Here is a 14,373-nt window from a genome sequence, read left to right as displayed (position 1 = left end):
AAAATCGATGCGTTTCAGAAAGGTGGGGCATAGAGGAGAAACAATAATGTACATTATGTGGACCTTAAACCGCATAAACACATTGCATTATGCCAAATACACAAAATAATGTTCTTTTTAGCAAGGTCATATGACCCCTTTAATGGTAAATAAAAATTAAAGCAAAACAAGCACAGCCCAGCAACTACAATCTGACACACTGAGATGTCCTGATTTGCCATTGCGAGCTTAGAAAGACCACTGAAAACTTTTATTGTGTTAGTGCTCACTGTTTTGTGTTTGTGTGATTTGACACAGCAATTGTTTTAGATATTTTAGTTTCATAAAGTCAGCAAAACATGACTGCTGGATTTAAAAGAACTGTACTTATCCAGAGTGAGCAAAAGGGCTGGCAGAATCACTCTGGACCCCTCACATCCAGCACACTCCCTCTTTGAACTGTTGCCATCTGGTCGACGCTACAGAGCACTGAGCACCAGAACGACCAGACACAGGAACAGTTTCTTCCCTCAGGCCATCCATCTCATGAACACTTGACAATAACCTTAGAACACACACTATTTATTCACTCATACACTTATTTAGCTAACACTCATACTCAGCCTACTCCTCAAATTTGCACATAATATACAGTACCTGTACATAATTAGCATGTTTACTAAAGTTACATTTGGTAGTATGGCTCTGTTCCAAGTTCCCGGTCCTTTTCATGAGCTCCATGAAAGCCAGGACAGGGAAACAGCAGTCACTTCAGGGGCAACCCTCCTATTTTAAGAATAGGAGAATAGCACAAAAAAGACCCCCAGAACAGAGCATGCAACAATGACAACAGAATGACAGTGTTTAAGTTAAGCACAGTTAAAGGAGGAGATGGGGAGGAGGTGGGTTGCAAGCAGCGTAATAGAGAAAGCAGCAAAGCAAGCAGACAGAAGCAGTGTTTAAGTAAGGCGCCCTGTTTGAGATTTGCCAATTGCAAGCTTAGGAGTCGGATCAGCTGATAGGGGCCGGGTTTCAATTTCGCCAGTCAGCTGATAGCGGAGCTTGACTACGAGGCCTGCCTGAACTAACGCAGGATGCTTAATTTATATATTTTTATTCCTTATTTACTTGTTCTATTTTTCTTTTTATTTTTATCATCTGTGTTTTTTGTTCTGTCACTGTCATTCTGTTACACTGTGGAAGCTTCTGTCACGAAAACAAATTCCTCGTATGTGTAAACATACCTGGCAATAAAGCTCATTCTGATTCTGATTCTGATTCTAAAAACATGACCAGCAATGAATTTCAACCATTGTCTCTTTACATCCTCATCATTTGGAAACACATGCATCATGGTTTTACTTTCACTGTGCCGGAAACAGTGTTTTCTAGACATTACAACAACACGAACTGAACTCTTCCAGGCCTTAGCTACAACCACAGTGTTTGGTGGCAGGTCAAAGTACACATGAAGACCAAAGGCATGCATTATGCAGATTTGTCACAAAGCTTCTTAGGTTTGCAACAGAAGTAAGTTTTCAATTACTGATGAATCATTTCAGGCAGTTCAGAAATAATAACTCCATTTGTCATGCACTTTGATCTTTGCTGACCTTTTATATTCACAAACAGCTATATTACTCACTACATGAAAGGTAATACCTGAAAAAGCATAATAGGGGCACTTTAATCACAGCGCAAGTTACTCACTTTGTTTTATTATGTCCCTTTGAATATCCCAGGTCACCCTGGTCAAAATGCGGTCGCATATTTCAACTTGCACAAAGGTTCAGGAACAGATGGCCAATTGCCCAAAGTTCATGCCTGTGGTCCCCACCTCACAACCCATTCCCAGGTAAGCATCACTCCAGGGATCATTTGAGGTCAGGTTGACATAATCATGGAAAAGAACCTTGTTTTTCTTTTCATCAATTACCTCAATTCTCTCATCATCAACTTTTTTGTTTTGTTTTTGCTCTTGTGAATGTTGCTTGCTAGTGTGACTACACTTTGGAAATATACAGGGTTTCAAATGTTTTTGTCTGTAAATCAGTTAAATAAATAGGAAAGTAATGCACATATCTGAAAAAGTATGACACAGCTGTAGTGTCATGTAAAAAAAAAAGATCAGGACAATACATTTATAATTTGAGATTAAAGTAAAAAATATGTGAATAAAGTCGTAGTATTTTGAAAACAATAGCAATATGAGATTAAAATTATAATATTTATAGTATATTAGTGGCATTGTTACTGTATTGTGCTGACCCGGACTGGCCATGGTGACTTATTTCCATGCTCATTTTCATTTGTTTATTTACTTAATAGGCTATTTATTATTATTTAATATTACTGCCTGCAGAATGCACCCAAGTGATTTCAGGATTCAATATGAAAACAAAAGTAATAAATAATGAATCTGCTTTAGTCTTGACTCGCAATGCTATCATTTGCCTCATCCCCAGTGAAAGGTTTCCATAAGGAAAAGCTCTCCATGAAGACACAGTGGAATGCAGCAACCCAGGTGGCCTTTCTCTATGGATCTTAGCTCTTAAGAGGGTTTTAGAGTTTCTATGTGCAAGGGAATGTTCCAGTGCTGGTGAAAACACCTTTGGTTATAAAATAAAAGTAAATTATTAAAGGTGTTCTTTCTCATTTGGCCTGATTAGCTGTGTAGGCCACTAGGCTTTGGTGCCTCTCTTCTTTATGGGATAAGTGTAAGGGAGCTGGAATGAATTTAAAAGTTAGAAATACACAAAAAAGGAATGGTGCTCTCTTTACCAACATTTGTTTTATTGTTCTTAAAAATGAGTCAGTTAATAGAGTTAGGAGCCTACTTTAACTATTAGAACATATTAGAATATGTTTTTATTTATGTTAAATACTTGTGAAGAATTAAAGGTTGGACACCACCAACGTTTAGCTTTTTTTTGTGTGTGTGACTTTCACACCGTCTCCTATGAAAGGATGGCATTTAAGAGGCGTCATATTTTTTGTAACATATTTGTGCTAGTGTTAACTTTGTAAGACTGGTTTATCAGACCACATGGTTAAGACACAGTGAAATTCTGTTTTTAACAACAATATTCCAAACCGCTCCACATTTGTGTGCCCGTACTGTGGCCCTCGCAACTTGGACCAGACAGTCCAGGAAGTTGAATATCCAGCCAAAGTGGAACTAACTTTACTGCACAGATTTAACGTTTAATCCTCCACATCCATGCTGCTGGAATGGCATTCTGTTCATCGTGATAATCACACTGTATCTTGTAATAATGTGATTGTTTTTTTCTCAAAATAATTAATATTACAACTTTAATGTCAGTGCTATGATTTTATTCTCGTAATTTTGACTTCATTCTCAAAATATTACTACTTTAAAGGGGTCATATTATGCGATTTCAATTTTTCCTTTCTCTTTGGAGTGTTACAAGCTCTTGGTGCATGTTACGATATTTAAAAGTCTATGGGTTGTATCATAACACTTAAAATAGATTATTGCTGGGTGGATTGAAGCAGGCAGAAAAGTGACCATAAACACCAATGAATGTTTTTAACAACAATTTATTACCTGAAGCCGAAGCCACAAGAAGAAGGCTTTGTGATGCACTATTTACAGTTTGCTTTAAAATAATAATAGTAAAGAAAATTAACAAAAGTCTTCAGCGTAACGACGCTCTAAATATCCTACTCATATCACTAAATAAAAACCAAATTACAGGGAGTCATCATATGACCCCTTTAATCTTGTATTATGTGGTACTAAGGCTTCACAATACAAACATATATTGTTTATTTTTCCTTTGTTCTTTTTTTTTCTGATCCAAAACAAATCACTGAGTAACTGAGCACTGAGTAAATTATTATTTTTTTTAATTCCTTTTTCCCCACATTATTATAGGTGACTCTGCCAACAGTGAAATCGCATTGATTAAAAATCCTGCTCCATTGTATATGTAACATCAAATATGAAAATATTCCATGATTCAACATCATCACGGCCAATTAGGACAGTTCCAGTCAGGACAAACAATAAAATTATGTAAATGGAAACTTGTTGCATTGCGCCTGGTTTGGACACAGCATTTTAGAATATTTCCTCTTTCTCCCTACATTAAAGAGCAACTAATCCCACAAGTCTCTCTTAGGCAAATGCTGCCTTATGACTCATGCTTCTCTGAAGCACTCAATGCTCTTTGGGACAACAGTTAAAATGCAGCGAAGAGCTTTAAAATATGGATCCAGGACGCATTTCATTCTTTACAGATACTCTTTAGACCTACACACTAATGGTGTAGGTATACTTAGATCTAGAGATGTCAAACTGATGTCTGACAGTTGAAGAGAGACAGAAAGTTTTGCAGACAGGAATCTGATAAAAGTCCAATCAGATGACTCCAGGTTGAGTTATGTGTGTGTGTCTCTGTCATGCTTCACTCTTCCTTTGAAGCACAGGAAGAGCGAGAGGAGGATAAGAATTAATTAGCTCTTCAAAGCAGAGCATGTTGATGTATTCCCACTGTGTCTCTGTCTGCAAAAGTCTTGCATCATGGCTGTTTATCGTACTCTTTGTGGTAGCATCATACAAATATTGTAGAACCATGTTACTAATGCAGACCTTTATGCCACCCTACAAACGTTACTTGAGTAAACACAGAGACCTTGTTCAATATCGTGTCGGTGACACTATGACACATTTCTGTCTCGGTGCCCAGTGAGTCAGTGGTTTAACAGACTGCAGTTTTGTATGGAGGTGAGGAAACTGCTTCAGACTGATTCTTTCCAAGACACCATGATGTCTCCTCTGATAATCTAGAACAAACTCAAGTGAGCTTTATAGGGCTTTAGAGCTAAGAGAATATTTAAATTCAGCATTAAACAACACTCACAACCAATTTTGCTTCCATAATCTGATGAATTTGTGAACTAATCAAGACAAAAAAAAATGTGGGTCAGGACTAGGGGTGTGTGATATACTGTCTACGATAATATCGCACTTATTGTTTTAATGATGTGCGAGCTGGCATGCATTGAGAATGTGCGCAAAACACACTCTGCATTGTCTAAATATCATTATACAAAAAATCCAGGAAATATTGAGATATCACTTTTTCGTCAATATCACACACCTCCAGTCAGGACTAGATTTTATGTTTTGGAAATTGATTTGATTAAGAAAAGTGTCTCTATTACAGGTAGGTTGGATGGGAGAAGTTAAAATAAGAAGGCTTGTTGACATCAGTGGAAAAGGGAAGTTGTTTCAGAGGTGGAGCAAGTTATTATATGTTGATCAAATTTTATGAAGTAAATCTATGAGGTGAATTTTGATTGCATGTTGACGTTAATGAAAACGATCCTTATTTCTCTAGTTCTAATTTGAAAGTAGTGACATCATTATATGTACTTCCTTCAACCTTGTATCGGACACCATTTTTATATTTTCACCAACAGGATTGTGGGATATCATAAACTTCCTTCAAAAACTGACCAGTTGGAGGAATCTCGGTAGACAGAATGGACATGCGATTCAGACTTGCCCTCTAGATACTGTTTGATGAAGTGGCATTAAGATTTTGGGCACAGCTGTACAGACGTTGTCCTCTGTGGTACTTAGGGCGGCACGATTCTTGCAAAAATGTGAATCACGATTTTTCTCCATGGGAATTGAGATCACGATTCTCACTTTTTCGACCAAAATTTATTGCACTCAAGTACAAAAACAAAAAAAAACACAGAACTAGAGCTGCACGATTCTGGATAAATTGAGAATCAAGAATTTTTTTTGTCTCAAATAGAGATCACGATTCTGAACTAAACAAAATAATGTGTGGCAAAATATGATTGCTGCAGTCTATTTAAAAGTGTTTAATTAATTTGAATGAAGTATTAACCATATACACTACCAGTCAAAAGATTTTGAACAGTAAGATTTTTTATGTTTTTTTAAAGAATTCTCTTCTGCTCACCAAGCCTGCATTTATTTGATACAAAATACAGCAAAAGCAGTAATATTGTGAAATATTTTTACTATTTAAAATAACTGCTTTCTATTTGAATATATTTTAAAAATGTAATTTATTTCTGTGATGCGCAGCTGAATTTTCAGCATCATTACTCCAGTCTTCAGTCCAGACATGATCCTTCAGAAATCATTCTAATATGCTGACTTGCTGTTCAAGAAACATTTTATTATTATCAATATTTAAAACACTTGAGTACATTTTGTTTTCAGGATTCTCTGATGAATAGAAAGATCAGCATTCATCTGAAATAAAACACTTTAGTAACATTATACACTCTACCATTCAAAAGCTTGGAGTCAGTTTTTTTTTTTTCTTCTTTTTTTTTGAGGGGGGGTTATATAAATTAATACTTTTATTTAGAAAGGATCCTTTAAGTTTATCAAAAGTGATGATAAAGACATTTATAATGTTACAAAAGATTTCTATTTCAGATAAATGTTGCTTTGAAATCTCAGGAATAAATTACATTTTAAAATGTATTCAAATAGAAAGTTATTTTAAATTGTAAAAATATTTCAAAATGTTACTGTTTTTGCTGTACTTTGGATCAAATAAATGCAGGCTTGGTGAGCAGAAGAGACTTCTTTAAAAAAAAAATCTTACGGTTCAAAAACTTTTGACTGGTAGTGTATATGTATTTAAACTATAATATATTTAATACTTCAATATAATATTAAAATTATGAAAAAGTTGTTTGAATCAATGATTCAACGACTCACTCATAAACCTACTGGATGAATCAGCGTTTTTGAAACAATGCAATCGATACAAACATTATGTAGCAGTTACTTTCAAACGCGGATTTGCTCCATTTTGGTCGCGCTACCATAGACATCAATGTTTATATCTGAATTATAAACTTTCATCCTAGTATTTCTGTGATAATATGAATGACTGTACGACAGAAATAATATTATTTAGTTGAAAAGACTGTTTGTGAAGCCGTTTCTTAACCAAACATGGTAACTGCTCTCTCTGTGTCAGCGGCAGTGCGAACACGGATTTGAATGATCCGATAAGACTTTGTCAAAGGTTTAATAGACACGGGAGAACCGTTGTCATTTAGAAATGAGATCGTGTGGTTGTCTGAATCGAGATCGTGATCTTTTAACGATTAATCGTGCAGCTCTAGTGGTACTTACTACATACCATGGAGAAACAGAACAGTATCTGCTCATGGTGACAGTGATAGAGACCTTAAAGGGATAGTTCACCCAAAAATGAAAATTTGATGTGTATCTGCTTACCCCCAGGGCATCCAAGATGTAGGTGACTTTGTTTCTTCAGTAGAACACAAACGAAGATTTTTAACACAAACCGTTGCAGTCTGTCAGTCTTATAATGGAGGTGAATGGGAATCACGGCTTTGAGAGTAAAAAAAAAACATACACAAACAAAACCAAATTAAACCCTGCGGCTCGTGACGATACATTGATGTGTATCTCTCTAGTGGACCATTGACACTCCTAATTTAGATTGTAGCTAGAGTGTCAGTTGTCCATTTGAGAGATAGGTGGCGGTAATGCACTTATAAGTCTGCGATCCGCTGTAAAGCAAGAAGAAGAAGATGCCTCACGTGCCTGCTGTTGAGAACGCGCTCAGGACAGTTTGGACATTGCGTGAATCAGAGGTAAAAACAATATAAATACTGTTCAGATTCTTGCACAGACCGATCTTTTTTTTTTTACTCTCAAAGCCGTGATTCCCATTCACCTCCATTATAAGACTGACAGACTGCAACGGTTTGTGTTAAAAAATCTTCATTTGTGTTCTACTGAAGAAACAAAGTCACCTACATCTTGGATGCCCTGGGGGTAAGCAGATAAACATAAAATTTTCAATTTTGGGTTAACTATCCCTTTAAGATTCCCTGTGCCCAAGCCTCATCTATTAATCCAGTTATGTCTCCGTCTGTTGAAGTCTTTCCCATGCTGTTTGCTGATAGGGCTTTGCAAGTCAAATATGAAAAGTCTCCCACTGAGCAAGCAAACGTCTTTGCCAGACCATCAGGCTATTCAAGCTGCATGGCAGAATTCTAAAAAAGACAGATATCTGGCTCCCCTGAAAGAAATTATCTCTGGTCAAACACTTTCAGGACATTATTTGTAAATATATATTATTATGTTTAACTTATTGTATTTTTTATTTTAAATTATTCATGTGATTTATGTAATTCTAATGTAGTAGGTGTAATATTTGGTAATACAAAGCATGACAATGTGGTTCCTGGAAGTAAATATTGAATTAAAACTAAAATTCCAGTGAGGTGTTACATTACCCGTAATCTTAAAGAAATATTCAACTATTCACCAATAAAAGTGCTGACTCCCACAAAACATTGGAAATGACCCAAAGTGTGTCACACTCTTGAAACAACTTGAATTTGATAGAATAAGTCTTGAGCTAAATATTTTTGCTGAAATTTCACCATTCTTTGCTGACTTTTCTCTTTGATCTTAATGGAATTTGTAGCTTGCTGAAATAACAGCAGCACTGAGAAAAATAATTGTAAACAATAACAATTTTTAGTGGGCTGCATTCATGTTTGCGGAGTAATTGAACACATTTTGCCTCAAAAGTAAGTTACTTAATATTAATATTTCATTGGCGTATTAATGTTTATTGGACTTCAATAAAAGTAATATCACCAATGTTTTTGAAATCCCTGTAGAGAAAAGGAAGGAGCTGCTGAAAATTGGGCAGTCAGGAATGCCTCAAACAGCTAATGTGAACAGAAGGTTCTTGGCTCATTTCTTATAGACTTGAAAGTTATTCACACAATGCTATACACCCCCTGGCTGCACATTTACATTATTCATGTGAACACTGATAATTAGTAACACAACTATTTTGTCTATTGACTCTTTTGCTCCAGAGCTACTGCTTATTATGTAATAGTGTAGATCTGATACTGGTTTATTAGACCACATGGTTAAGATACAGTGAAATTCTGTTTTTAACAGCAATATTCCAAACCGCTCCACATTTGTGTGCCCGTACTGTGGCGCTCGCAACTTGGACCAACAGGAACTAGTGAAGCACTCCATGGAGAACCATCGCAATGACCCCAACAAAGTGGTGAGTGTCAGTTACCTTACAGTTTCAGGGGTGCCAAGTACCACTTATCTGTCGCAGAGAGGGCATGGCTTGTACAGAATATCTTGTATTGAGAATTGGAACAATAAACTGAAATGAAAATTCTAGCATTTACTCACCCTCATGTAGACTGAAACCTATATGATATTTATTCTTCTGTGCACGAAACGAGATATTTAGCAGAATGTCAATTCTGCTTTTCTGCAATTCTTTCAGTGTTTTAAATCAAGCACCAGGTCAAGATTTGATCACGGTCCTTACTGGTAAACACTCTTTTCTTATGTTTTATCCTTGAAGGTATGTCCAGTATGTTCAGCTATGCCTTGGGGTGACCCTAGCTATAAGAGCTCCAACTTTCTGCAGCATCTTCTCCACCGGCACAAATTCTCCTATGACACATTTGTGGTAAGAAGGCAAAAAAAGCATATACTTTAGATTGATATATTCTTCATTTTGTATTCTAACGCTCTGTGCCCGATACCATGTGAGCTGCCTTGCTTTCTCCTGCCTACATAGGCAGCTGCCTTCTAAAGCAGTATCCAAACAGTAATGGAACCTCATATAAAACCTTATGACAAATAAAACATCCATATGTGTTACGGAATTAAGAATCTGAGAGGGAAATGGATTTAATAATTCAATTAGTGTTACAGCACAAAACATAGAGATTTGTTTCTTTATACAATAGATGAACCTGTATCATGGTGAAGTATGCCATTTCTGTGCTACTAGTGTCACCTGGTGGAATTACAAAAATAAAGCATATTTTCAAACCACATTTGCAAACGCCCCTTACACTCATCACGGCCTTTCTCACATTGTAGTATCTGTAGCTTGACAGTCAAGAGCTAGCATGTGTGGCAAACACTTGAGTTTAGCTTGCCTGTCGAGAAGAAGCTCTTGTAAAAGCACCACCACTGTTTACCCTTGTTTTACCCGGTTGTCGTCTCTGCATATTTTGGCAAGTCTTGGAATTTTGTCTTACTCTTCTGTAACTGAATCTATATTTGTTACAGAAGTGGATCTCATTAAAACATATCATGGCTTCATTTCATCTCAAAAGCGAAAGAAAATCTAAGATATTTTCAGTCAATTAAGTGATGTTATTGTTATGACAGTTAATCACTTTTTCCCTCCAAAATTGTAATTACTGTAATAAATGTGGAAAAAATATATATTAGGGGTTTTTTTGCAATTCCCACTATTCTCAAAGGTGATACAATACTTTCTTTACAAGGTATTTTACAACTGAAATGCAAAAAATGTTGTGGTGTAGTCTGATCTGGATGTGTTCTTTTTCTGTTTTTATGTCTGCATATGCAGGACTACAGCATTGATGAGGAGGCAGCACTGCAGGCAGCACTGACCCTCTCACTGTCTGAGAGCTGAGAGTCTGGCATTATATCCTGTACCACAAACACAACCATGTGAAGGATCTTCTCACGTGTCTTGTTTTAGGCTAAATATTTTCATTGTTCCTCTGTTTGTCCTCTCACTCTACCTCTCTTCTGGTATATATTTCTGAGCTACACTCCAGCTAGATCCTGAAGTAGCTCGATAGCTTGTTTGCCAGTTGCATAACAGTTGAGCAAGCTTGTTACTTCCTGAATTTTAAGGGGAGGAGCTTCTGGTTGGCTATCATCATCATTATCGTTATCGTAACCATCAAAACTGCAACCAACAAAACACTGATGTATGCAAAAAGTCAGACAAAGGAATAGATCAATAACACCATGCTTGTTCTTGTTGTTCTTCCTATTGTTTTCTGTCCAAATGTGACTTAGACCCCAGCAAAGAATTGAAAGCCAGTACAGAATCAGTTCAAAACAGTGCGTCATGTTAAAGCGAAGTTGAAAAGGGACCTATGTTGGGGTTGGCTGTCCTCTCATCTTTAGGCAATACCAATAGAGAGAATGAGAGATTGATCTTCAGCATCCTCATTATCACTCATTTCTTCATGTATGGAATGCGGAATACCATCTGCCCTTTTTTAATCAAGAGTTGATGTGAATAATTGCACTCGTCACAGTTTTCTACATGTCTGAATTATAGTATCGTTGTTCTTTTCTAGTTCAACAACAGAATATTGACCGACAGGACTGCATACTCTGCTCTTAACCTGCTACAGTAATATTTTCTAAGAAGCATCGGATAAGATTAAAATTTATATTTTTGGAAAAAAGTTTCCGTTTTAAATGGTGCACTAATAATAAGACTGCAAGCTTCTAGAGGTGTGCTGAAACGTTTGATCTTTTAATGTATCCATTAGTACTGTTCATCTGTATCACTTACAAGTGCTGACTTCAAGTCCTTTGGGAGATTTTTATTTATGAGTTCCGTAATCTTAATTTTGATGCAACGTGAATTCAAGCGATTTGGTCGGAATAAGATGGATTCATTGGGCAAGTGTCTTTCTCTCTCGATCATTTCCCGATAAAAGCTTTTTAGCATATATTTTGTCATTCTTGTGCTGCCACAGAAAATGATAGGAAGTGTTCGCACACTTAATGATCAACAGGGGGCCAAAAATTGGTGTATTAACATGGCATAGTTAGCCTGCTGGTTGAGTCTGTAATTGACTGCAAGCTTCTAGAGGTGTGCTGAAACGTTTTATCTTTTAATGTATCCATTAGTACTGTTCATCTGTATCACTTACAAGTGCTGACTTCAAGTCCTTTGGGAGATTTTTATTTATGAGTTCCGTAATCTTAATTTTGATGCAACGTGAATTCAAGCGATTTGGTCGGAATAAGATGGATTCATTGGGCAAGTGTCTTTCTCTCTCGATCATTTCCCGATAAAAGCTTTTTAGCATATATTTTGTCATTCTTGTGCTGCCACAGAAAATGATAGGAAGTGTTCGCACACTTAATGATCAACAGGGGGCCAAAAATTGGTGTATTAACATGGCATAGTTAGCCTGCTGGTTGAGTCTGTAATTACACACACTGCTTTGTAAAAGCACCTTTTCCCATTCAAAATTATGATGTGAATTCATTTTCACAGTTATAGTGTATTATGATTAATACCAGCTTCTGCCACAACTGATTCTTGTATTGACAGGCATTCATGTCCACTAAATACAATTATTCCAACGTGACTTGAAAGCAGCATTGATATGGAGAAACTTGAGAACATCCTAACAGGAAGTGGAACAGTGTGTAGTTGTTTTGGCCACAAAGTCATTCAGAGCGCAGACTCGGTTTCTTTGGTCTTTTACTACTACTGGTAGGGCTTTCTGTACTTTGTAAGTGTTGAATCTAAGCCTATGTACAGTGTTAAGGAGCACTGATGTTTAGAGGAGCATTGGTGTGATCGGGTTAGGCATTAGAGATCAGAATCTAATATCCCTACTTTGCAGACATGCCTAACCATGTCTTTAAGAGTTGAGTTGACAAAACATACTCTACCCAAGTACACAAATGTGAATGCCAAAGCATAGCTCAAAGTCAACATTCTTTGTTTTCCTTTCTCTAAAAGGATTTAAAACCAAACAAAGTATTAAAATATGTAATCCAAACATGTTTCCTTGGAAGTATTCAGGAATGTTGGTGTTATTACAGTGTAATAACTGTGGGGTTAACAAACCACAGTATTCCGAATGCGATAGTCACCTTCAAATTGCTGTGCTATTAAACTGGATGCATTAAGTAGCTAGCTATAAACATGTTGACTTTTATCAGACAAGATTCTTGTCAGACTGTTGTTGCGTCTTGACCATACTTGACACAAAAGAAAACTGCCTCTAGAATAATTTAAATTGCGATATTGCGTTTACAGTAATGCTGTGAATAGATACTTGTGTTATGAATTGCGTTTTGACACATTTTGGAATACAACTTGTGAAACTGAGCTTGTGTACTATAGCTAGAATCAACTGTGTTTGTGTACCTGCATAGAGTATGTTACAGGTCTACAATGATGTGCTCCAAGCTTCTGAGTTTCTGTGGCGCACTTAGTTTGGCAGATTAGTTTGATGCTGGTGCATCATTACGCATTTGATATAGATTTGATAACTCTGCCAGATGTAATGGTTTTAATATATTTAGAGCCAATCTTGACAAAAGAGTGGAAGACCATTAGGGCTGGTTGAAAATTTTTTCAAGTTACCAACTTTTTTTTTTTTTTTTAACCTATGATGAAAATTACAGGCCTCTCTCATCTTTTTAAGCGGGAGAACTTGCACAACTGGTGGCTGACTAAATACTTTTTTTCCCCACTGTATGTTGGCAAGTCTTGGAATTTTGTCTTACTCTTCTGTAACTGAATCTATATTTGTTACAGAAGTGGATCTCATTAAAACATATCATGGCTTCATTTCATCTCAAAAGCGAAAGAAAATCTAAGATATTTTGAGTCAATTAAGTGATGTTATTGTTATGACAGTTAATCACTTTTTCCCTCCAAAATTGTAATTACTGTAATAAATGTGGAAAAAATATATATTAGGGTTTTTTTTGCAATTCCCACTATTCTCAAAGGTGATACAATACTTTCTTTACAAGGTATTTTACAACTGAAATGCAAAAAATGTTGTGGTGTAGTCTGATCTGGATGTGTTCCATTTCTGTGTTGATGAGTGTTCGTTTAATCTGTCGCAATAGAGCTATTGTGTTTATCTCCATTTTGTGAATTATTGTTATTTTAGCAAGGTTCAGCGTGTCACAATCATTGTCTAATCTGAAACTCGGTGGCCAGGAATTAAATCGGGTTGATTTATGTAAAGGTCTGCAGCATGAGTGACTTGGAAGAAAGGAACATTTATGAACTTGTGTGATGTGAACAGTCATTTGCTTCCATAAATATCTTGCTGTCAGTTTCTAATCATTTAGAAAGTTTAATGTGTAATCACTTAGAGTGATCTTTCCTGTATGGTTTTCTTAAAAGCCATAGTAGAGTTTGTATTGATTTCTTTAAAAATAACACTGTGTCCTAATGGGATGACAAAATCTTCCATGCAGATCAGAGTTTTTGTCTCTGTTTTAATTGATTTATTTGAAGATATATGAGCATTGCCACTCAGAGTACAATCTCAGAGATGTCGTCTCATTATTGCAGTAATTCGGAGTAGGAATAATTGTCAAATTTGTTCTGATTTTCTTTTGTGTTTTTGCATTTTCTCTTTCAGTATAAGCAGACAAATTACAGTACATCTCTGGAAATTTGTCACATCTCATTGGGACACAGTGTTAGATGTCATTTGTCTTTTAATGTACATTTGTACTGAATACAGGGCCATTTATAATTGTGTAAGGCCTCCTGGGTAATGTTGAAA

At 36.2% G+C, this 14,373-nt stretch overlaps 1 protein-coding gene across 2 annotated transcripts in view; it reads left to right on the top strand.

Annotated features, from left to right (window-relative positions):
• The window catches only part of rnf166 (ring finger protein 166), a 38,350-nt gene extending 25,135 nt beyond the window's left edge, over positions 1–13,215 (top strand). Inside the window, exons 3-7 of one of the 2 annotated variants that reach the window (XR_001610802.1) lie at positions 1,722–1,834; positions 8,966–9,080; positions 9,396–9,503; positions 10,422–11,329; positions 11,694–13,215. Coding sequence is in view for 1 of the 2 variants with exons in the window: in XM_016292203.1 (XP_016147689.1) it covers positions 1,722–1,834; positions 8,966–9,080; positions 9,396–9,503; positions 10,422–10,487 (402 nt within the window). In the remaining variant the exon portion in view is untranslated. Of the gene's footprint in view, positions 1–1,721; positions 1,835–8,965; positions 9,081–9,395; positions 9,504–10,421; positions 11,661–11,693 lie in introns of those variants that run through there. The other variant, XM_016292203.1, reaches the window with a different exon arrangement.
• The last annotated feature ends 1,158 nt before the right edge of the window (positions 13,216–14,373 follow it).

This window comes from Sinocyclocheilus grahami, unplaced genomic scaffold (genome assembly GCF_001515645.1).
Source record: "Sinocyclocheilus grahami isolate Dianchi unplaced genomic scaffold, SAMN03320097.WGS_v1.1 scaffold282.1, whole genome shotgun sequence".
Classification (NCBI taxonomy): Eukaryota; Metazoa; Chordata; class Actinopteri; order Cypriniformes; family Cyprinidae; genus Sinocyclocheilus; species Sinocyclocheilus grahami.
Note: the sequence above shows the minus strand (reverse complement) of the source record. Positions and strands in the feature narration are given on the sequence as shown.